This window comes from Megascapheus bottae, chromosome 20, assembly GCF_031878675.1.
Source record: "Megascapheus bottae isolate mThoBot1 chromosome 20, mThoBot2.hap1, whole genome shotgun sequence".
Classification (NCBI taxonomy): Eukaryota; Metazoa; Chordata; class Mammalia; order Rodentia; family Geomyidae; genus Megascapheus; species Megascapheus bottae.
In genome coordinates, this window is record NC_143528.1 from 27,710,802 (window position 1) to 27,735,984 (window position 25,183).

Below are 25,183 nucleotides of genomic sequence, written 5' to 3' on the forward strand. Positions count from 1 at the left end.
TGGAAATCAAATTTCAAGTTTCAAAACCATAATTGTCTACATCTGTGTAAATTCCAGCAAAAAAGCTGTGCCAGAGAGAAAATGCTGGCAGTTCACTACAGGATGAGCTAGGCAGCTGGATACATGACTAACATCAAGGCCATTTTCTCTTGCTTCTCTCCCTGGTATCTGTCTTATCTAGTCTCTCCAGCTCCTATTCAGAGCCTCTCCAAAGAAAGTTGTTGCTCAGAAGACCAACTCTATAAAAAGAAACAGGTGAATTAAATTCCAACTGATCTGACCACTTGCTTACTCACATGACGGAAGTTAAAATAAAATGAAGGTAGAATATTTATAAGTACTTTGTATTTATTTCAACCTAGGTTCTGCACTTTGGCTAAAAACAAAGCAATTCACACATATATCCATAGCCACAGACTTAGGACATGGAAGACTGAATAAACCTAGGAGAGATATTTTTCAAACCTTTGCTGTTTGATACCCAGTTTTCAGAGACTTGAATTATTAACACTGGGTCAAGGACTCCTGCAGGAGGCTGAAAAGGATTAGAAAGTGAGGCGAGGCTTGGTGAGGAGGGTGGGAAGAAAGGAATAAATGAGGGGAAAAATGGAATCATGTAAGACAGGATTATGGAGATAAACTCTGTGTAGACAAGGATTAGAAGAGGTCTTACGGAGAGTACAGGATTTCTTTAGGCATACAAGAGGACTTGGGCTCAAGTTCAACAGGGTTGTATTTCTTCTACCCAGGAGGCTTTTAGAAGAGAGGTAAGATAGAAGGAGAATCATGCAAATTGAAAGGTGATTAGCAGGTATGGGTTTGGTATATGTAGTGTGTGTGTGTGTGTGTGTGTGTGTGTGTGTGTGTGTGTGTAACTCAGTTGGCTTTTAGAGATGACTTGGCTCAACAAAATAAGAGTCGTGGTTTGCTAATTCCTTTAGATAAGTGTGGGGTCTTTCAAGGGGCGAAATGGCTTTACTATTCATTCATTCAGTATTAAGTGCTTATTCTGTATTTGATACTAGGTACATAGAGAATAAGAGGATCGGTCTCTGTGCAGCTTATGGTCTACGGAGCATATTAGAAAAGCACAAAAGTTTCTGACTGTGAATTTAAAATATGGCAAAAGGGATCAAGATATGATTTCCTGGAGCATGGATGATTTTAGAAGACAACTTTAGATGTGGAGCTAGGATGACAGGAGGTGCTAGGGTAGGATGGAGAGAGAACTGAATGGAGACATTGCAGGCCTGGGGTTTACTGAGTTCCCTGGTGCCTTAAATACAGGCGCTCCTGGATGCTCAGTTCATCCATTTATGAAAAGTTTACACTCAAGGTAAAGGTGGTGAGTTGTTACCCTGAGGCCTTTTCTAAGGTGCAGCAGTGGAGCCAAGCCAGAAAGGGAAGTGATCTAAGTGGGCAAGATGGCCTGGAGTCATCTAGGAATGAAGACCTGGGATGTGGCTCTACAGGATGAGTCGACTTACCTGTGTCATTCTCCTCTCTCGTTACATTCCACTCCTCCGTGATATATAAACATATAAGCCTGCAATATCGCTCAAGCAAAGACTACGTAGCATGGTGAGACTAACGATGGGCCTCTGGGAAATGCCTCCTTCCAGAAGAGAGGAAATAACAGGAAAGGGAGAGTGGAAGGAGAGCCAGCAAGCAGGCCAGGGAAAGAGTTTCAAGGAGGGTTCATGCTATCAAATTCCATAAGGTCACCAATAAGATGGAGAGAGGCTTGCGGTGGGATATGACAGGCAGGAAGTCAGCAGCGACCTTTTGAAGAACAGTTTCTGAGGGAAGCTGAATGGAGACTGAAGATAGATTGCCAAGTGGACCGAAGGAAAACCAGGAGTAAAACAAAAAATCACCCCTAAAAGCTTCTCTTTCCAGAAGCTTCACAAAAGTGATTGGAAAGCTATATGACAAAGAAAAGCACAGTTGAAATAAAAACATTTGCCAGACAGGGAGACTTGAAGATAGAATTTTAACTCAGGTCTGACATAATTCATGTCAGATTCACTTAATAGGTTAAGTAGTGCTGTCAGAAATCTAAAAAAGCAATATACAAAGTACCAAACCTGCATCTATTATCTTCATAGGACTTTTCCTTACTCAAGATTTTTACCCCATGGCTACCATAATATTTTCGCTTGAACAAGCCTGTTTCATCTCTAATTGCCCCATGCTTGAAGCATCCAATGATTGCCAGAAAAGACCAGCTAGTGCTTTTCACTGAAATGATGCCCACAGAGATTTTTCTTGTGCACATTTCCCTTTTCTGAATTTACAATAAATGTAATTGCTTTGGCATGTCCCTCTTGCCTTGGGATTGAGTGCAGCTACTCATTTCAGAGGGCTGGTGTGCATTATGCAAGAGAAAGATGAGCCCAGAGCATAAATTACCAGGGGGCCTTAGTTTTATATTGTTCTCTGCTCTAAACTGTCTTTTTCTAAAGCTATCCTCTGCCACTTAAAGTTAAGTATTGTGAGTATTATTTGAAAAACATGTGTAGTATCAAAATAGGAACTTTCAAGTGAAGGGTCATTTGCCAAAAACAATTTGATTTCACAAACAAGCCACAGTGGAAAATTCCTATAAATAAGCCAGTCCTTTTTGACCAAAGGAAATGAAGCTAGACAGTCTTTCTAACCTACTTGAGACAGAACTAGATGCTTCTACAGTCTGTACCAACATGCTGCGGTGCATGCCCTCAGATCTGCCCTTGAGGTTCTGAGAAAGTAAGGGGCTGGTGCAAGATTACATAGAGAGTGGATAATAAGCAGGGCTTGTACCTATGCCTCCGATTCCTAGGCCTGTGTGTTTTACACAATGTAATGGTAATGGTTGCACCTAATTCACCAGAAAAATATGATATGCGATGGGAAGCTGTGTCTGGTGCCTTCCTGAGCTCAAAAGAACAGGTGGATATTAAAGAAAATTATGTGTGCTTAGATTTTTATATAAAGAATTGACCTTGGACCAGGAGTTTGGCCTAGTGGTAGAGTGCTTGCCTAGCATGCACCAAGACCCTCGGTACCAAATTCATAGAAAAAAAGCCAGAAGTGGTGCTGTGGCTGTAGTGGTAGAGTTCTAGTCTTGAGAAAGCCCAAGGACAGTGCACAGGCTCTGAGCTCAAAGCCCAGGACTGGCAAAAGAAAGAAAGAAAGAAGGAAAGAAGGAAAGAAAGAAAGAAAGAAAGAAAGAAAGAAAGAAAGAAAGAAAGAAAGAATTGTCCTTGTCAAAAGTCGAATTCGAGTCCGATTGGAGGAGAGATACTGAAGCAGAGTTAGAAAGAAGACCACACAAACACTCAGGGGGTTCCAGGGATGGACAACAATAGTCAAGTTATTGAAATATAAGACTACTGGGAAATATCTGTGGCTTGAATCTAGGGATAGTTATAGTGATAAGAGGTATCATGGTGGTGGATGGACAGGAGAGAAAGTTATTTTGTAAACACTGCAAGAAATCCCACAGGATTTTTTTTTTTAGTGGTGCTGGAGTTTTGAACTCAGAACTTCGTGCTTGTGAGGCAGGCGCTCTACTTCTTGAGCCACATCTACAGCTCTTTTGGCTTTGGCTACTTTTCATGTTTGGTCTCTTGCTTTTTGTCTGGGCTAGCCTTGGACTGGGATTTCTGTACCTATTCATCTGGCCTAGCTGGGATTCCAGGAACAGACTCTAAATTTTTCTAGGTGTTTTTGCTTTGCCAGTCCTGGGGCTTGAACTCAGGGCCTGGGCACTGTCCTTGTGTTTTCTCAAGGCTGGTACTGTACCTTTGAGCCACAGCACTACTTCTGACTTTTTCTGAGTATGTGGTACCAAGGAATCCAACTCAGGGCTTCATGTAGGCTAGGCAAGCATTCTACTACTAGCCCAGGCATTTATTTTTTTTTTAATTCATGTTCTGAAGGAAAATATTAGAAAATGATACAATAGTGCTGACCCTTCCTGATCTATAGAACTCATGGGAAAATTTCTCTTTTATTGTTCAGTGGCAAGCTCTGCCACTTGGCTCTGCTCAAGTGGACATTTACTCTTACCTTTCCACTGGTATTAGAGATAAGAAACCTTTGCCTGTTTGGACTTATCCTTTAAAGTAGAAAAGTGGAACAATTTGTGTCAGAATTCTCAGAAATGGAATTCTGTTTCCAGCTTGATTTCTCTTTTCTTAAGGTGTGATATTACAGTATCATCAAATCAGAGAAGTTAATAGCTTATGATTTGGCACATTTCTCAACATGTTTTATGTCATGTGGGTAAATGCTGACACACAGGCCTGGTGGACTGAGGAGTAACTGACAACTGGCTTGGCTGAAAAAAAGCTTTTGAAAGCTTGGGCGACACATTCTTTTTTGGGGGCACGAATTATACATACCTGTGCTATGATTCACATACTTGAGTTATGATACAAAAATGTATTGCCATTTAAAAAGTTGTAAGCTGTACTTTAGGAGAGGTACAGGTTGACTTGAGTCCTTCTTTTCCTTACTGTGATTATAAAGCTCAGATATGCACATTATAGTGGAAAGGGAAGGGAAAAATGAGATCTGAAGGAAAAAAAAGTTGCAATGAAAGATCAATATGAATTTTGTGGAAGATTCCAGATACAACTCACCAAAAGGATAATTTAAAGTCAGGAAAGGTATGTAGGTCAGAAGTTCATGTATAAATTTTCGAGTTTTCTGTGGAGAGAAGAACATTTCCCCAGCCATTGATCACACTAATTAACCCCATGGCAAGAGGTTTAAATTGGGGAATGTTGCTTTGAAGATGAATAGAAGCCACAGTAGAAGTTGATTCTTGCATTGTATTCTGATTGGTTATTATGCTTCCGACACTGGCACTCACAGATGACACAGAAACCTTATCCAGACCAGTTCAAATTATTCTGGAAAGTATCCAATTTTTAACAAATACCTGATCATTTAATTTTCTCATCACTTTCTCCTAGAGTGCTATTTTATGAGTATAAATATTTCTTCCAGTGGTTAGACTTATGGATGCTTTGCCAATGCATCTTAGACTTGCTCTAATTTTAATACAGCCATGAAAAACTTCCAATATTTTCTTCAAAGCCAAGGGCGATAAGCCATGGGCTTTTAAGACAGCCCATTTTTTTTCAGTATTGAAAAACCACTCACATAAAATGGTGTCTTGAAAAATGATTCTTCCTTTGAATCTAGGTCAGTTGGTTGAAATGTGGGCAGGTTTAAAAATTTAGTCTAAAATACAGTTATGAGTACATTTTAAAGACTGTTAATTAATGAGAATCTGCAGTAAAAAAATCACAGGGCTGATTCAGAGAGGGGTTTGACCCTGGACAGAGATGCAGAACAATCTTTGTGATACCTGCATTCTCTAGACAAGTGAATTCTCTTGAATTATTCTTTTCCTCTATAGAAAACCAGCAAGTTGTACTCATTTTCATCTAACATAATTCAGAGGAGGTGTCTTCTGTTGTAAATTTCATCACTCCTAAGTAGAGTTAGCATTCTGAAAGAGAAGACTTGGATCTTTAAAAAAAAAAAAAAAACGAAGTAGAGGTACCAGATTGTATTGGTGCAATGTATCTTAGTGTCTGTTAACTATTTCATGATGTAAGGATTTACCTTCAGTACTTCTCAGTGGGTTTTACTTTATCAAAGCACATGTAATTTCCAATTTGTAAAAGAAACTATAGAGTGGTAAGAAATATTTTCCACTCTATTTATTCTCTCTTGCTGTAAAATCCAAACATGTGTGGAATAAACACATTTGAATTTTAAAGGCCAGCCTTCAAATTTGGTGTCACACTGACCAACATTCCATCATTAGTTTTTGCAGCAAGGGAAATTCATGTAACATTGATAGGGAAAAATGGGATGATAGTTTCTACAAAAAGTAAGCGCACCAGTTCCAAACCAGTGATGTCAATAATTCCACCCCCCAGGTATCATTTTATGCAGTGGTTATAGTAATAATGTTAAAATGTATTAAGGTCTAAATGACAATATCACATCTATTTCTAATCCAGGAATTTTACTTCAACTCCATCTTAATTTCTTTCAATATGATCAATCATGATTTAATGAATGTGGATAATTCTGAGAATGTGGGCTTGACTTGGTGAAATTGTAACATAAATGAGAGGTGACAAAAAGATAAGACTTTACAGGGCAGACTAACTTTTTTTTTTTTTTTTTTTTTGCTGTAAAAGGACAGCACAATAAAACAAAATAGAGTTTCAGGGGCCAGGAGTTTGGCCTAGTGGTTAAAGCGCTTGCCTAGCATGCATGAAGACCCAGGTTCGATTCCTTGGTACCACATGCATAGAAAAAAGCCGGAAGTGGTGCTGAGGCTCAAGTGGTAGAGCTCTAGCCTTGAGAAAGTCCAAGGACAGTGCTCAGGCCCTGAGCTCAAGCCCAGGACTGGCAAAAACAACAACAACAAAAAAACAAAAAAAACCCAAAATAGAGTTTCAAAAGAGTCAGCAGTAGCTACAGTCTAGTCTGAGGACCGTTTAATAAATAGCCAGGCCAGGCCAACCAAGAAAAAGAAAAAAATGGGTCTAATTGTTGTTGCTTCTTGTGATTTTGGGAGGCAGAGTTGTGGGTTGTGTTTGTGGCAGGGGCTTGTGTTGTTATGTCAAGCCAGTGAAACTCTTTTGAGAAACTTGCTCATCTGTGCACTTTCAGCACTTGGCATGGATTTTGGAACAGAGTTGTGCTAGTCTTCTAGGACTGGTATAGCTGCTACAACAAAATACTACAGAACAGGCAACTTCAGCAATGGAACTATATTTCTCAGTTCTGAAGGTTGAACTTGATGGTCAAAGTAATAAGTTTTTATTCTCCTGAGGTCTTGTTGGCTCAAAGTATACATTGCTCTCTTTCTTCTCTCTCTGCCTCATTCCCTCTCTCTGTCTTCTGTTTTTTTTTTCTTTTTTCCCTTCCCTCCCTCCCTTCCTTCCTCCTTTTCTTACTTTTCATGTTTTCTTTTCTTTTCTTTCTTTTTTTATAAGTGCAAACCAGTCCTGTTGGATTAGCACCTAACTCTTATGGACCTTGTAAATCTTAGTTTCCTAAAAGCCCTGTCTTTGAATAGAGTTAGTTGGGGGTTAAGATTTTAACATACAAATTTGGGGAAGACATTATTCCATTGCTGTGGAAAGCAGTATTGTGGTTCCACTAAAGTTAATGCAGGAGCTCCGCATTTGGGTACATAGGCAGAACTGAGAGCAGGGGCTGAAACAGGTATTTGCATGGCAATGCACACAGCAGCACTTTCACCACAGTCAAATCGTGGATGTGAAGCAAGGAGACTGGGTCTATGCCTCCCCTAGACCATTAGCCTTTAATTTCCCCTGATTATTTCCTTAGATGATTTACTTTCCTGTTAGGGTTAAGTGTCCTCACCTGGTTTGCTTTTGTTGGGGTTGATTCTACATACCTTGTGTGGTTTTGGCCTAAACAGGTTTCGTGCTAGATGCATTCTGGTTGCTGGTCTTTGAGACTGGAATCCACCAGCAGTCCTCCGGCTCTCTAATAAAGACTCATAACTTGGCCTGTTTAAGTGGTGGCTTCTCTGTTTCTGGCCAACTGGATTCACTTTGTACCAGAAGCAATGTATTTACAGACATAAATAAACAAAAGGTGGTATACAAACATAACAGAATACTATCCAGTGTTATAAAAGGAATCTTTTTTTTTTTTTTTGCCAGTCCTGGGCTTGAGCTCAGGGCCTGAGCACTGTCCTTGGACTTTCTCAAGGGTAGAGCTCTACCACTTGAGCCTCAGCACCACTTCCGGCTTTTTTCTATGCATGTGGTACCGAGGAATTGAACCCGGGTCTTCATGCATGCTAGGCAAGCACATTAACCACTAGGCCAAACTCCCAGCTCCAATATAAAAGGGATCTTAAAGATATGCTAGACAACTCTTAAAGGAAACAGACTTATGATTGTATTTATATGAAGTGCCTAGAATAGTCAAATCAATAGAAACAAAGTGGTTGTCAGGGAATAGGGGAAGAGGAATGGAATAGTATTCTTTCCTCTTCCTTAACCATGTGTTAAAACCTTCAAGGTAATGGCATTTGAAGATAGGATTTTTAGGAGGTAATTAAAGCCAAATGAGGTCATCCAATATGACTCGTGGTCTTATAAGAAAAGCAAAGCAGAGAAGTCATCCTTTTCTGCTCCAGTTTACCAGTGGCCATGTGAGCACATAGTGAGAAGGAAAAAGCTTGCAAGATTCCTTAACAGGATCCAGCTGTGTGGGCATCCAGGCATCAGACCCCAAGCCTCCAACTGTGAGAAGATGAACTTCTGTTGTTGGATCAGCTGATGACTAAAGATTGCTACAGAGTTTGAATTTGAGATGATTCGAAGGCTCTGCAGGTAGATGATGAAAAAGAAGCTTCTGGAAATAAGTATCACTAATGGTTGCTCAGCTATTAAATATACTTCATATCACTGGCATGTCAGTAAAAGAACAATTTTTATGTTATGGGTAATATGAAAAAAGATGCAATGCTTATTTAGTGGTGATTGAGGAAGGGGCTTTTGCAAAGATATCAGGATTCTGTGTTGCTATTATGACTCCATTGTGTGCCTAGAAAGAGGAGCCACAGTTCATTAAAAGGCAAGAAGAGACCATTTTGCTGTGGGGTGAACATTAGAGAATCATACTTCTCACTAAATATAGTTTCCTTAGTGTATTTAAAATGGATACGATTTCACGCTTTTCTTCAAAAGACAAAATTTTATAAAGATATATAGTATTATCTGTTTTTCCATAAAGGTACATTATTGTCTTAGAAGAGAGATCTGTCTAGAAATCCCCCAAAGGCTTGTGATAAATAGAGAACATTAAGGCCAACTCTAGCTACAAAGCCTTTCTCCCTCTCGTACTGGTGATCATGTCTCATTCAATCCATACTATTTTAGATTAACCAATTAACTCACCAAGATGCTTCTCTATCCAGAGAATTGAGTTGTGTAACTCAGCTAGTCACAATAAAGCTTTCTATCTATATCATTAGTATTTTGTTACCAAACACCATTGGCATGCTTGAATGAGCTGTAAAACCAGTCTGTTTTGCTAACCCAGAATGTCATAGGTGTGCATGACACAATCAAAACTGTTTCTTTTTCCATATTCTGTTTCTTTGTTTTATTTAGCTTGTTCAATTTAACATATTTTCTGGAAAATTAGTTCCTGTGTGTGTGTGTGTGTGTGTTTGTGTGTGCGTGCGCGTGCACGCGCCAGTATTGGAACTGGGTGCTATTGTTTTACATTTTTGATCAAGGCTGGTACTCTTATCATTTGAGCCACATTTCTACTTCTAGCTTTTTAGTAGTTAATTGGGGATAAGAGTCTCGCAGACTTGCTTGGCTTTGAACTGTGATATCAGATTCTTAAGTAACTAGGATTTCAGGTGTAAGCCTCTGAAATTGAAAATTGGCTGAAAATTGGACCTTTTAAGAACGGGAAGCATAGTTTTCTTCAGGAGAAAATATTCACTCTCTTTTACTTTTATACAGGAGAATCCATATAATTTCTCTTTCAGATAGTACTCCTTTAGGTTTTCATTGCCAGTGACTAACATACACAGTGTGTTAATACTTCTTCAGACTTTGAGAAAGCCAGGAGCGCTTAAAAAAAAAACACAAAATCACAACTTTGCCCTAGGCATTGTTAGTCATTACTTTGTATATATGATTTATTCCTCGTACTGTATCACTGATACATGTAACATCATCACTGCTACACTAACAGGTGACACCTATTGATTCCTTGTTACATGTGACAATGAGGGTTGTGTAGGAATGACTACAGTCAGTCCTCAACACTTCTACAATATAGGTAGTATTCTTATTTTACTGCCATGAAAACAGAACTATGGGAATGACTTGCTTGATTCTAACAATCCCAGGAATTGTTGGAACTAGAATTTGAGCAAACAGAAATGCCTGGGGTTTGCATAGGGCTGAGAGGTGCACTGGACAGCAGGTAATGAAGAGTGATGAATGCTTAGAATCCATCTTTGCATTTTCCATTCCACGACAAGGCATGCATTACATGGCAGGGTGAGCTCAATTCATAGTTGCAGAATAAAAGACCGTGGCTAGCAAATGGATATTTAATACTTACAGCCAATGTCTATTAGACCTTGGCCAGCCTTCTGCAAAAGGCTTGTGGTTTTGATGTTGATGTCTGTGGCTTCTTGGCTCAGAAAAAACTTTTGGTAAAAGTAATCTCCATAGTTCTTGAATGTTTCTGTGTTTTTGGATAGTCTCCATGTCTGAATGATAGTTTGGTTGGATATAAAATCTTTGACTCTTTTTTATTTTCTTAAGAATTTTTGCAAAGTTGTCTTCATTGACTTCTAGAAAAAAGTGTTCCAGTTTTACCTTGACTTTTAAATTTCATTTTAGAAATAAAAGGCTTTTTATTAAAAAGCATCCATAGTTCTAAGCTGAATTTCCACTTACAGTCATTTTTATATGTACATGAATTCAAATCTTTGTTTTATATTTGCCTCTATGTATTTTGTAAGATAGGGTCATACTGTGTGGCTCAATTTGTCTTTAAAGTTTCTCTTCTCCTGCTTTAACTTCTTGAGATTACAGATGTGCACTACCATGTCTGGTTTCAGATATATAAGTATACTAACAAGTTGCTTTGTTCTGTCATATATGCTTATGTATGTAAGTTGATAACAAATACAAGCATATACATTTTTAAAGAAGAACAACATAAAAAGTTCTTAATGTACTATGTAATTTCTTTTCTCTTTTTCCCCTTATGATTTATCTCATGTTACTGTATCTGACTTTGTTGCCTGGTATATTGTATATATATTTGTTTATTTGAAATAGGGAAGAGAAGAGGAAAAACAAGATGATCTGGAGGGGGTTGGGGGAGTGAAAGAGAGATAAAAACATAAGAAGGGGTATCAATGTATGAGAGGCAATGTACCAACTACCTGACGAATATAACGATAACTCCTCTATATAGTACCCTGACAATAAAATAATAATAATAATAATAATAATAATAAGCACTCCACAAACAAAAAAGTTTTGGTCATCATATTCTGTATATCATCTAAGAGAAAAAAATTGATACACTGTCTCTGATCCCATTATGACTTAGGTGAAATTGCTACCAGCGGAGCACTCACTTGAGAATCTGGTATGAAAGGCACTTCAAGTTCATCTTTATAGCTCTATCTGAACTGTTGAAAACTCAGAAAAATCACACAATAAAATTTGAAAAGAGAATGCCTTTCTTTACATGTTCTTACATTTTACTTTTTCTGTTTTGAGTCCAAGCCTGGGACTCAAACTTAGTACCTGATGCTTCTCCTCACTGGCCATGCCTCTAACCACTTCTTACCTCCTCGTGGAGCTCCAAAGAGATCCTAGCATTGCCTGTCTCAGAAAAGAAATGGTAGATCAAGTAAAAAATAATACACTCAGAATAGCACATCAACGCCAAATAACTGCTTAAGATTTGGTTTGATTATATATAATATATACAAATATTTACAGTATATTATGTAACATTTTCAACATAGAACATCGTGTATATACAGAGTTATACAAATATGTTATATACATATGTGTATATATGTACATGTATGTATATATTAACATATAACATATACACAAGTTATATATTGTTATATAGAACAATATATATAACATTCTATATGTTATATTATAAACATATAGTATATATGTTATATATCATCTTATATTGAATATATATATATATATATAATCAAAAGCCAGAGATGATTCCTTACATAGTTGCCAAGGGAAGAGTGGTACAATCTTGCTATGTGGCTTCCCCAGTTGCAAGACAAGGTGGCTGGGGTATCAGAGAAGCTGGTAAGGGTTCCCCTAAAAAAGCAAAAATGAGATCAGTTCATTGTGTAGAAAGCCTAGCTTTTACCCCTATAATGCACATCAAAGGGGTTCACAGGAGGTATTTGAAAGAAAGGTATTGATATGACACCTCTTAGCATTGAACTTTCCTCAGTGTAAACTCATATGGAGAAATTTGAAAAGGCCAGCATGCCCTGAGAACATTAGGAGAAAGAAGAAGCAAGCAGCTTGAAAGAAGGGCAGCCGTCTGAAGAGGAAAGGAGAGACGGACTTACTTCTGGTGGAAGTTTTTTGAACATTGTGCAATTCAGAGTGACATTCATCTCAAGGAAAGGAAGTTAAATGAGCTGCAAGAGCAGTTCTGTATTGAGATGAATTTGGAAAATAAAGATTTTTTTAAAAAAATTTGCACAATCGCAAGACGACAAATGGAAGTGCCATGATTGGCACAATGAGGACAACAAGCAGACAGTTTTTAGAAATGAATTTATAGCACTGTTTGGAAAAGACACCTTCGTCTCTTTTATATCTTTTATTCCTCTTACAAATGATATTTGGAATTCTGCAGAACTCTTCTTTTTAGACTATAAAGGAATACTATAAATGACTTTAGCAAATTCATGAATTCTAAAGAAGGGCAGGGTTAAGAAGTAAAAAAAAAATAGGAAATTCAGTTTCTTTCATTTAGCATCTGGACACAGACATGCCATATGTAAGTGGTTTAAGAATAGTTTCCTACTTTAAGACTTTTCTTACCCTATCCTAAGGCTTCCTGGAAAAGTGCATTGCTCCTGTTGAATGGTGTTATGAGATGTCATCTTTATTACATGGCTTAAAATCCTGTTTAGTCTCTTTGGGCCCCATTGACTCCCCAATTCCACCCGACACTCTTGTGGACCTGAGAATGGGATGACTGCTGGAGTCCGTTTCTCTGTCAGATGTGATTTTCATTTGTTCTTTATTTTAAGGAGGTTAGTAAGGAGAACTGGGAATCACTAGACCAAAGAATTGTTAATTTTGAAGCCCCTAAAGGGAATGAAGGAAGAGGTCATTTTAGGTAAGAGTTTTAGTAGTTGGAGTAGCAGCTGCTCTGAGATGGGATTCACCCATCCTTGTTGAGGAATGGTGAAGGGTAGTGTGTTTAGAGAAGAGTAAACCAGGACTACTCAAGAGATGAGGTTGGAGGCGATTCAGTAGTGCTAAGAATACTTAGCATTTGAGTTTTACCCACAGAGAGATGGTGCCCTTTGAAAGCCTTTGAAGGCAAGAGTCATGGCCTGAGTCTCTGTGTGAAAGGGACTGTTTGGAGAATAAACATAAGGTAGGATAGAAGAGGAGAGCTGGGAGATGAGTCAGGAGATGAGTGCACTAATTGGCAGGATTTGTCATGGAGATGTGTAGCAGCTGAGAGGCTGTTTATGGTCTGTAACGGATCCTCTACAAGCTCATTGCCAAGGATCAGAGCCAAAAATTGCCTAAGCACTTCATTGTTTGCCTAGAATCAGGCTGGCACAGAGAAGCAGGTGGAAAATGATTCCAAGTACGACTGTGTAAAATGATGAGAGGCCTGCTCCTTGGCACAGGTCCTCCCATAAAGGATTCTAGTGTTTGTTTCCCTGGAGCTGTCTGATGCCTTTCTATAATGGCTACGAACGAACCTGTGTTTGCACTCCTTTCCTTACTTTCTTATGAGGATAGCAACTCACCTGTGGCACCTGTCACAGGAACGTTGCACATCCTAACAACGAATATAAACTTTTCAAGAAAGTGAAACGTGCTCTCAGATACTCTAGGGAAATGAGACACTAAGACACTGAGGTCTGAATAGTTCTGATCTGTAGTTCAGTGAGGACCATTACAGCAGCAGTAATTTCTTAACTTGATAAGTCTGCCAGTCAATGCGACAAACATAAAATATCAACAGCTGAATGGTAGGTGTATATTATCTTTGTGATAGTTCTATAAACTTAAAACTTAAAATGACCATAAAACCAATGTCTATTTTTGCAAAGTCTCTGAAAGGAAAAACACACAGAAAAGCACTAAACGTTTGAAAGATTTCTTTTCAGAGTTTATATTGGTCCATTCTATACTTTAATAATTCTTAATTCATTCTAAGGAAATATTACTGGTATTCCAGCCAGGTTTTAATACAATGTCTAAGATGCAAAAGGTGAGACCAAAGAAGCTTTTAATGTCCTCACCAAGCACCCACACAAAAACCAGGAGATACTGCACTACATGTTGGCCCTGCTTTTCCCCATCATGCCTCTGGCTTGCCAGGTCAGGTAGACAGCAGTATCTTTTTGGCTGTGCTCAGCAAAATCCATCACGTATCTGAAATGCTGGATATATTTTCTGTTTGGAGCTCCGGTAGCTCCCTCAAGAATGTCAATGATTCCCTAAGACTCAGGTTTATTTCCTGTCCTGGGGGAATGCTCCCTCCCCTCCACATCTCAGTAGCCAAGCTCACTAATCAAACACTGCATCTTCAAACTCTTACCACTATAAGATCAAGGAAAAAGATGTAAAATATTTCTTTAAAATGCCTGCCAGTCAGCCCTGGGCTACTGTGAGGCTGGTGGATTGGAGTTAAGAAATGCAACCAAGACTACGTTTCTCCCCGATACCTTCTGCTAAAGCAGGTTAGATTGTTAGAACAACCCACTGCATCTGAGTCTGCTTTAGCCCATATATCTATTGTTTTCCCTGTTAGTGAAAGGCGACATGAAGAATGATGGGAACTGATGCAATAATCCGTGTGTGTGTGTGTGTGTGTGTGTGTGTGTGTGTGTGTGTGTGTGTGAAGATAGATCTTTTAAATTTGGCTATTCCCGTTTAGACCATGAAATGAACTCATACAGAATACATGTGGCTGCTGTAGGTCTTATGGTTCTTTGTATTATGGAAATGCAAGATTCTGGAAAGGATGTTGTGGCTAGGAAAATAGTCATGCCACATCGCTCACCTGTCCTTGCTGACATAAACAGCCACAGGTGTGTACAGAGAGGCAGGGAGGGATTTTTTTTTTTATCAGAAATCACCCATCACCTGTGTTCACGCAGTAGTGTGACTGATATTTCCATTCTTTATCAGCTTTCATGGAATTGTTTACCAATGTCTAGTGAAAATATTTCCCACGCACGCATTAACAAAGAGCCACGTAAGGACTCCCCAGGGGATAATAGTTGTGGGTCGGAGGTCGGGGTACAGCTATTCACCCTGAAGGTGGAATCTTTATTCTAGCAATTTCTAACAAAAGATGGTTGCAACCTCAGTGATGATTGTAATCAGTTCTCTCTCACCATTCTGAGAGATGAACCTCTAAGAAGACGGGTGTCTCCTCACCTCCCCCCAGGCAGCAGGTGGGGGCTCCACTGGAGGGTAGTACTTAGGCACATCCCAGGCCACTGCAGCCATGAACCACTTGAAATCTTTGCACTTGAGTTGCTTGCGCAGCTCTTTCTGGGCAGAGATGTCCCCGGTCGAGAGATGTCTGTACTCTGGCCGCCGTTGGTAGATATACTCTGCAAACTCATCCATCCATGTCTCAGCCACCCGCTTCAGATTCTGTGCAGCAGAAAACAACACAACAAAACAGAATGACAGCATTGGCTTATATGCTCAAGAGGGTGGCTTTAGTATCAGCTAACAAGGAAAAGCAATCAGACAATCTCAGGCAACATTGACTGGGGGCTTCTTAACATTGAGAGTTTTCATAAGGAGCACGAGGATAGTGTGCTCAGCCTGGAGCTTTGTGTACCTTCTGCTCAGGCATGGAGCCCAGTAGCCAATGTGGCCTTTAATTTATCAGAGCCTGTAGCAGCAACTCACAATGAGATCCATTTTCTTTCTCTTATTTCATGTTTATATTCCCCCTCCCCAACCACCCCCATCCTCACGAATTAAAGGAATTGAAAGAGGAGAAATAGGTATCAAAGTGCTAAAAGCATTTTGAGAAACAAGTGCCAGGGAAAGACATAATAAGACAAATAAGCTACTGTTTTTTTTTTTTTCATTGCAGAGAGATAATGTGACCTAACCGAATTCACAACATTGTACTGTGATACTGTTAAAGTGTGGCCAGCTAGAATTTAGTAATTTACTTTGTGATGAAGGAATAACAATCATCATCTTCCTTAGAAATACAAAGGTTTGTGGGTTGAAAAGAAGAAGGAAGACCAATCTTCCTGGCAGTTTAGGACTGAGCAAGTTATATACCCACACTGGATCTCAGATTTCTCATCTGAGAGTGGCAATAGTGGTCTATCTATATCTATGTATCTATGTCTATAGATGTTTATAAATATCTATCTATACACATTCACATACGCATCATGAAAATGTTCTATGATTACATAAGGGAACTTGGGATTCCTGGATGAGGAAGATAACAATTTGTAGCCAGCCTGGATAAATTCAATAAGACTTTATGTCAAAAGAAGTCAGATTTGGTGCAATCCTGTGCTTAGAGCTACTCAGGAAGCAGAGGTAGGAAAAATTTGATCTAAAGCTGGCTGGGAAAAAGCACAAGATCCTATCAGAAAAACTGAAAGCTACGAAAGACTGAGAGCATGGCTGAAGTGGTGAAATATTTGTTGAGAAAGACCTATAGCACTGAGCTAAGTCCCAATTACTTAAAAAATGCAGTATGGCAATACTTGAAAATGTTTCAGAATATTACTTGGAACAGAGTAAATACTAGAAAATATAGATCTTTTATGATGACTAGTAGGTAGAGTGTCCAGTGGGAAATAGAAGAATCTGGGGATTGGCAAGGGCCATTGCGATGGCCTTGGAGAAGCAATGGAGTAGAGAGGAGATGCTCTTTGACCTTCCTGCGAGTTTTAGGAGGGTAGGTAGGAGAGTGGCTGTTTTGGTCTAGAAGACATTAGATTGGATGTCTCCAGATTAAATGCATTTTCACGGGCAGGTGTCACAAAAACTCTGATTTCTCTTTTCAGTTCAAGTTCAAGAAAACATGTTTCTTTCCAGTTCCAGTTCCAGTTCCTTGTTGTAAGTGCATAGTCAGCATGAACTTTGACCTCATCCAGTGACCCATTTGCATGTAAAGAAGAAAATGACCAGAAAGATTGAGAACCCTAATAAAATCCAGACACAAGTGCAGAAAATTAAAAAAAAAAGAAGGAAAGAAGAAACTAGTGATATTTAAGAAAAATCAGAAAGATCGCTATGAAACTAATTCAGACCTGGAACCATGTCCCGGGGTATGCTGGGTGTGGAGTCACTATTATTGACGAGGCAGTCCTAGTGGGATTTTATACTCTGACTCCAGGGTCTCTGGATGGACTGCTTGCTGTCTTCCCTTTTCTTGCTCCACAGTGTCTATGGATTTCTCGGTTACTTTTGCTTGATGGTGGGCTCAAATCAACTCTCAGTCATTATAGCAAGATTCAAAAAGAGGGGCAGAGCCATGATGATCGCTCTGATTTCTTGGTTTCTCTTTTTCCTTTCTTCCTAAGAATGTCTACTGCACTGACAATGCAAGAACTAGCACTGGAGGGAGTATTATTTGTCATTGTTTGATTATTAATGTGTCACAGAATTGTGTTACTAGTAACATTTTTCAGCTTCCAGTGTATCTTGACAGATACTAAGAATTAAACCAGGTTTGGAATATTCTAGCTCTGGCCACTAATTCTGAATTCCCCACTCACTGGCATCTCAAGGCTTTGGTGTTGTGCTAGATGGTTCCTTCTATCACGCGCGCGTGTGCACACATACACACACACACACATACACACAGTTAAAAAAAATCCTGTATGTGGCCTTGCAATCACCTTGTCATTTATGTTTTAATTTGGCAGACATTCTACAGGAAATAAATTTGCTCTTTGTCTTCAGACAATTCTTTTTAGAATCAGTAAAAAGATTCTAACGTAGAATAAAAGAATCAGTTGATAATGTTAAAACTTTATAAACAGGTTTGACTTCAGGTTATCATCCCAACTGTCCCCCCCTGAAATACCACTATTATAAAACTAAAGTAGAAATATATATTTTTCACTACTCTGCACCTCTCAGGCTACAGGCCTGTGAAACAACTCACCATAAAGCCCATCTTTATGTGCTTGTCTTTATGTCTATGAGTGTAAATGGGGACCCTTGACCAATGATGTCTTGTTTGTTGTCTTAGCCTCTTAGTTCTCTAGATGTATTTTTTCAAAAACTTCTGTTTTATATCTCTTATCTGATTCCAAGCATATTTATGTGCTCATCTGAGCATGCTGTTAGATTAAGACAACCATATTGTAAATTGAATGTAAACACATTCATAACATGTATATTTACCTATTGAGGAAAACAGTGAAATGGAAACAAACCATTTACTTTACTGAAGATGTAGCTGAGTGGTACAGAACTCATTCAGCATGTACAAGGCAAACACACACATATATCATTGCTAAAAAGTTAATTCTTGTTCACTTAGCTTTTTTTGAACAGAATAGGTAGTACTGATTAATTCTGATTGATTCAATTGGAAATGGCTTGAGGAGCAATGATAAATGCTAGGCAGAATAAGACACAGTAATAAGCAAAGGGATAGGTAGAAGGCAGCAGCTTAATCTATTGTCAACTCCAGCAAAGCTGTAATGAAGCTGGGCTCGAGGATAACCTGTTAGCTCTGATTATGTCCTTTACAAACTATGGCAGAGAGAAAGTCAAATCATTGATTCCTTTTCTGTAGATTTTCAGATGATGAAATAGAGATAGCATATCAGTCACAAAACTGAAACCGCTTTTTTTCTCCTGTTGGTGTCCTAGACACTAGAAGGTAACTAACATTTCTTGTCCCCAGAGATGCATTGTGACTGTTTTGAAATACAGATGTTCTGTACTCTGAAGAGAATTTCTTATCAGGGATTCTAAAATACCAATAGTTATGATCGAGGGCGATTCTAGGTGGTGGGCTGTATAAAGTCATCATTGTAGAAAGAACAACCCACTGTGTTAATTTGTCCCTGTCGTCATGAATCTGTACTTCACTAGGGGGGAGAATAATGGAAATGTGGAGAAGTATTGCAAGCAGTCACAAGAACTTTGTTGGTCTTTTAGACATTGTAGAATAAATTCATTCCCTCCAAAAAGTATTTATAACCACTGGAGTTCACTAGTGATTGTCACAGGAGCATGTAACATATTAATATGCCCAGAGGTAATGGGATAGATGCAAAACAGTATTATTCACTGAAGTATTCAAAGCTGTGTGAACTTGGAGAGCCATGAAACAGATATCCCCAAAACACCGCTTGCCATATACGGCAAAAAAATCAAAGGAGTCCTAGTTTTCCATCTGCCACTAAGATTGGATGAATTTTGAGAAAAGTACCAATTTGTGCAAAAAGATAGGTATCAAGAGAAAAGAAAGAATAGAGTTTAGAGACTTGGAGATCTATACATGTAATCATTTATCCAGAAGTTGAATCTGTAGAGCTTGTCTTTTGCACATGGAACCAAGTGTGTACTGGATTTTCTGTTGTTTGAATATTTATTTAAAGTTATTTTTTCTTTCAGATAGTCTGTTGATTTTGTTGGGGCTTGTTTCAGACTGTGGTCATCCTACTTAGAGTTTCCTGTGTAGTTGTAATTACAGGAATGAATCATCATATTCTGCTTATTTGTTGAGATCAGTCTCACTGGCCCAGAACCACATTCTTCAGATATCTGCCCCCAGAGACCTGATATTGTAGGACTGAACCACATTTGAAATGAATGTGTTTTCATCTCAAATTACAAGTTTAAACACTTTCAGATTTCTGTGGATTCCAAGGATCACAAGTTCATTTTGTTCATTTTCAACCACTGGCCCTTGGCCTAAGCTTGCTCTCTACCCTCTGTGCTGAAGATATTGCATAGGGTGCATAGGTACTTTTCCTCATCTCTCAAACATCCCTCCAAGAAGTCATCTTGGTTTAGACTTTTACTGAAGAATTTCTTTTTTCCAGTTTTGGGGCTTGAACTGAGGGCCTGAGCTTCTTTTCTCAAGGCTAGTTGCAGACCTTTAAGGTCTACCACTTGAGCCACAGCACCACTCTGGCTTTTTCTGAATAGTTTATTCGAGATAAGACTCTCACAGACTTTCCTGCCCTGGCTCCCTTTGAACCACAATCCTCAGATCTCAGCTTCCTGAGTAGTTAGGACTCAGTTAAACATGGATGTCAGATAAGCAACAAATAATTTAAAGATGTAAGTATAACTAAGATCTTGTTAATACCCATATTATTTGTGGCTTACCTCAAATTCAAATTTACCTGAGCATTGTGTACTTTTATTTGCTAAATCTGGCAACTCCATTCCCAATGTGCAAAACTGGCATATTACAGGTATTCCACAAGTACATTTTAATTATTGAAGAAGTTGGCATATGCTAATGTCAATAAGCTAATAATGTCAGTGCACTGTGAAGGTTTTGCTTCTGTAGAAATGATACCAGAGAATTTCAAGCAGAACTCTGCTCAGGAGTCAGCTGTAATATGCACTGCTATAATAGAAGCGTGAAACCCCATTGCTCTTCACGTTTTACCATGCGGGATCCTGCTGGTTCTCTATCTGGGAAGCAAGTGGGGAGACAGGCACAGTGCTTAAGAAAACAGCAGAACTAATTAGTAGCTAGAGGCCAGGGCTCAGCATGGATAGAATGGGCTTTTTAGGTGTGTGTTAACCTCAGCCTGAAAATAAGTAGACAGATACCTCTGTCTTCCCATATCTGAGCTGAGTTTCATCCCTGCTCAAGTTTGTGTGATAAAAAAGACTGAAAGGAGAGGACATAATCTTATTGAAGTTGGAACTAAGACACTTTTTCCTTTACGAGGAAGCATCCAGTGTTGAGTTCGTTCAGATGGTTTGAGAATGGCAACTATCAGTGCTGAGGAATAAATTTCCTTTTTGGTGTAGAAAGAGGGTGAAAGTGTTCTCCATTTTAAAAGTTGCAGATCTTCATGCTTTGCGAATGGTAAATGATATAAAAGGTGTTATTTGGTGTGCTGTTCTTGTACACAAACAAGGATGCATGACACTTTAGTTTTATGGCACCCTTGGGTGATTTCTCATGTAATACAACATGTTCCACTATTCAATCTAAATTTGTACTTATCTCTGTTTTCTCCATGCTTTCCAGATGTTTATTAACACATTTAACATTTTCAGATTCATTTAGAATTCAAATCTTACTTTCTTTGCATGACCAAAGCACTACATTTTTCCCTCCTTCATTCTAATACTTATCTGCTATTTGAACTGATTTTTTTTCGAGGAACATTAAATCAAACTTCTAGTTCGGTTATTAAGAATAGATTTTCAGCTCTAATGACATGTCTGGTTTTATTTGCATGCAACATAAGAAAAATAGATACTTCCATTTTTCTTGCTGCTTGATGAAGCTATATGTCTATTCACAAATTATGTATGTATGTATATGTATAATTATACCTGTGTGGAATACATATACATAAACATACATATTGTACATAAATATATAATATATCTGTAAATATATGTACATTAATTTGCCAGCACCATTAAATATGCTACTGTTTAATTATTCCAATAAATACAGCCCTTGTTGCTTTCAGTGTATTATTTGTAAGTTGATTAGTTCTCTGGCTACCAGGCTGTTTCATGCATTTGTATTATTTGGGCCAATTCACTTCAGTCATAAGCTTTATTCCTTTGTGAGGGTTGAGTTTCTTACATGTGCTTTGGTGTGAACTCAATCCACATGTGTCAATATTAAACTATTTTATTTCAGTGGGTTGAGTAGATTTCTTTTTCGCTTGCTATCTATCTTTTTTAGCGGAACCCCTTTCTGCCCCCCTCAAAACTGATGATAGCCAGAAAAGCCAATCTCACACAGAAAGTTTCTTATTTGTCACAGTTACTTCTACAGCAAGGAATTGCACCACTATCAGATGATTTTTAAAAATTCTGCTTTGATTTTAATGCATATCTTGTTTCTTCTTTGATGCTTAAGAGGGCTTTAGTGGCTCAGTAGTTATATCCCAAAGCCCTCTTATCATTGATAATATGATAATGTCATCATGGGTACAGCTCAAAAGAAAATCTCCTTAAGAGAGCCCCAACCTCACAACAATTATTCAGCTGAGCTCTACTTTTCTATGATCTGAGACTTCTTTGAAGTCAGTGGGAAGCCTTCAGTGGAGGGAGAGGAAGCTAATCCAGTTGCACAAAGGAGGCTTCTCTGACAGGCAATTTCCTCTTCCTTCTTCCCCAAGGCAGGCGAACTCTTTGCAGGTGGTTATCTGCTTTTGGTGTCTTAACAGGGTTGGCTTTTTTTCCTTTGGTTTTTATATCTGTATTATATTTTTTGTCTGAATATTTTGGATATTTATGGTAGTGCTCATAAGAACTATTTCATGTGACCTTTAGGTATATGACCAACAGGGGCTGGGAATGTGGCTTAGTTGTAGAATGCTTGCCTAGCACACATGAAACCTTGGGTTTGATTCTTCAGTGCCACATACACAGAAAAAGCTGGAAGTGGTGCAGTGGCACAAGTGGCAGAGTGCGAGAGAAAACTCAAGGACAATGCCCAGGCCCTGACTTCAAGCCTCAGGATTGGCAAAAAATTACTGGTGTGATTAGTGACATATTAAAATGTATTATGTTCATAATGCTCATTGGGTATTAACTAATGGTTCAGACATTGATTATATTTAAGCATACAAATTTGTACACAATGCACTTTATGTACAATATAATATATGTGTGAGATACATCAAAATAATGATAATAAATGTTTATCACATCTAATTGCTAGGGACTGAACTGAGGATCTTGTTTATGCTAAGTATGTACTGTATCCATCACTTTGAAAGAATTACTGAACTTTGAGAATACTTTATGTATTCTGCATACCAGTTCTTTGTCAGAAATGTGTCTGAGTACACAAATTGCATGGTGAGGATCCTGGTTTGAGTCTACCCAGGATTTGGAGAGGCTCTGGCAGAGGACTGAAGTACCACAAGCTCCTTATTGTGTCATCATGGTGTGTTTTCTCCAGTAGCTCAATAGGCAGAACATAAAGAGCAGAAGCAGAAGGAGAGAAACAAGGCTGGCACTGAGCCTCCAGGTTGGGCAGGAATGGAGACATTTTGGGACAGTCAAAATACTGCTCTATGCATTTCAGCCATTAGTAGCAGATCCTCTATCATTTAAAAATCAGACAGAAACAAATACTGTGTGGCTTTCTGTTTACTCATTGTAAGGTCTTTTGCTCTAATATCTGTTCAGAATAGGAGTAGTTTATGAAATTTATTTGTCAAATTTTATAAACCATGTTCAGAATTAGAACATTAAAAGCATTCAGATAGAACGACATACTCCAGCTCAACTAGCACTATAAAAGAAGCTACAATGGGGTTAGAATTACTCTGGGAATGGAGTTCTTGCCATGAACTAAGAAAGTATTAGCAATAAGGCGGTTAGAATGGAAATGTAACAGCAGAGGCCTCAAGTTCAGTGTCATCATGTATTCATGCACCTCATGGGAAGAAGTGAATTGTGAAATGTCTTTCCCATCAGGTGCTTTTGTAGCTTCCCCACAGGGCTGGGGTCCTGGGAGGTAGAGTTATAAGGAGAAGCCCTTCTCCTCATTGGAAGGGTTGCATTTTTGGTAACTGGGATTATGGTATGCTAAAATATTTTAATTTGCTTCAGTTTCAGCAGCTTAATTTTATAGCAGCAGGGACCTATTTTGCCATAGCAAGCTTTCTGTTTTTCCCGAGTCTCCAGTGGAGTTGTGAATGTGGGAAAATGTTCAGTTCTAATGGGAATAATGATAAAAACGCAATTATAATTCCTCCTAGCCCACAAATAGGGCTCACCATGTAGTTTGTTTCTCAAGTGATTTGAGAAAATAAGCTATATAAATGCTAAATAACAACAGGAAACATCAAATGCTCTAGGTAGGAGGAAGACCCACCCAAACCTACTGAAATGGTTACCACTGGCAACAGAAAACAAATCCCTTTTTAATTTCGTTAAGAATGACAACATAAAAGTAATGATTAATCGTGACAAAACATATAGCACGTGACATAGAAAGGGCTAAAATTTAAATCTTTACAGTTACTCAGACATATACAGCTGTGTAAATGGCAGGTGTAAAAAGCGAATATATAATGTGGATTTCTTTTGTGACAGTCCCCAAATACGGATCCTCACGGCTGGTTTGCACAGCTTGGGGACCACTTGGTTCAGTTACACACTTTGCTCTCCACATGAGAAAGAATCACAAAATTGATTCACAAGTCATGACTGAGCTGGAACTTAGCATCAAGAAATATTGGGAATAATTAAACTGAGAAAAATGGCTTCATGTTGGGAGGAACATGGGAGTTTGGGGCAGAAAATATGCCCAAGAAATAGATAGAAAACTGAAGGACAGCTCCAAGAAGCTTTGAAAGAAAGTGTACATTTTTACAACAGCTTCATATATGTTTTTCATTATATACGAAATGTCAGTGAGTTTTTTCTTATATTTTCCCCCCTATGAGCAACTCCGTGCTTTACCCTCATATTGCCAAAAATTAAAACAACAACAACAAGAACAACAACAGGTTGTATTATGATTATTTGTGAAGCCAACAAGAATACATAAATGCCTAAACATTCTTCTGACACCAGTAGGTTGGCAAGTAGAGGTTGAACAGTGGTAACTCAAATTATGTTTTATGTTTTCCTGCTTCATCTGTTGTAGAACCTTGGTGTTTTTGCTTTTTGTTTTAGTTTTTGTCTTATTTTCCTCACATGCACACAAGCCTCAATGTCTGGTTGTAAAAAAAAAGAGGGACACAATGAAAGCATGCCGGTGAGTGCTCCATCACTGGTGTCCTGCTAGAAACTTATCCCAGTGTAAAAACTGTCCTAAGATGAGTTACCCTTACCTTATAAAGAGATAGCCTATTGCTACTGGCTCAGGATGTATAGCATGTCATAAAACTTTCTACCTGCCACATAGTAAGCACATGATAAACATTTATTGACATGTCTCTAGCACCAAGAATTCATAAAGGCTAGAAATGACTTTTGTCCTTTTATAGCATTCAGTGAAACTCATCATCTCTTTTTTTTTTCCCAGTCCTGGGCTTGAGCTCGGGTCTGAGCCCTGTCCTTGGACTTTCTCAAGGCTAGAGCTCTACCACTTGAGTCTCAGCACCACTTCCAGCTTTTTTCTATGCATGTGGTACCAAGGAATTGAACCCGGGTCTTCGTGCATGCTAGGCAAGCACTCGACCACTAGGCCAAACTGCCGG

The 25,183-nt window shown here is 38.6% G+C and overlaps 1 protein-coding gene across 1 annotated transcript in view; it reads right to left on the minus strand.

Moving 5' to 3' along the window:
• Galntl6 (polypeptide N-acetylgalactosaminyltransferase like 6) overlaps positions 1 to 25,183 on the minus strand; it is a 780,159-nt gene that overhangs the window by 30,526 nt on the left and 724,450 nt on the right. Inside the window, exon 10 of the mRNA XM_090354193.1 lies at positions 15,237 to 15,458. Within this exon, the coding sequence (XP_090210319.1) occupies positions 15,237 to 15,458 (222 nt within the window). The remainder of the gene's footprint in view (positions 1 to 15,236; positions 15,459 to 25,183) is intronic.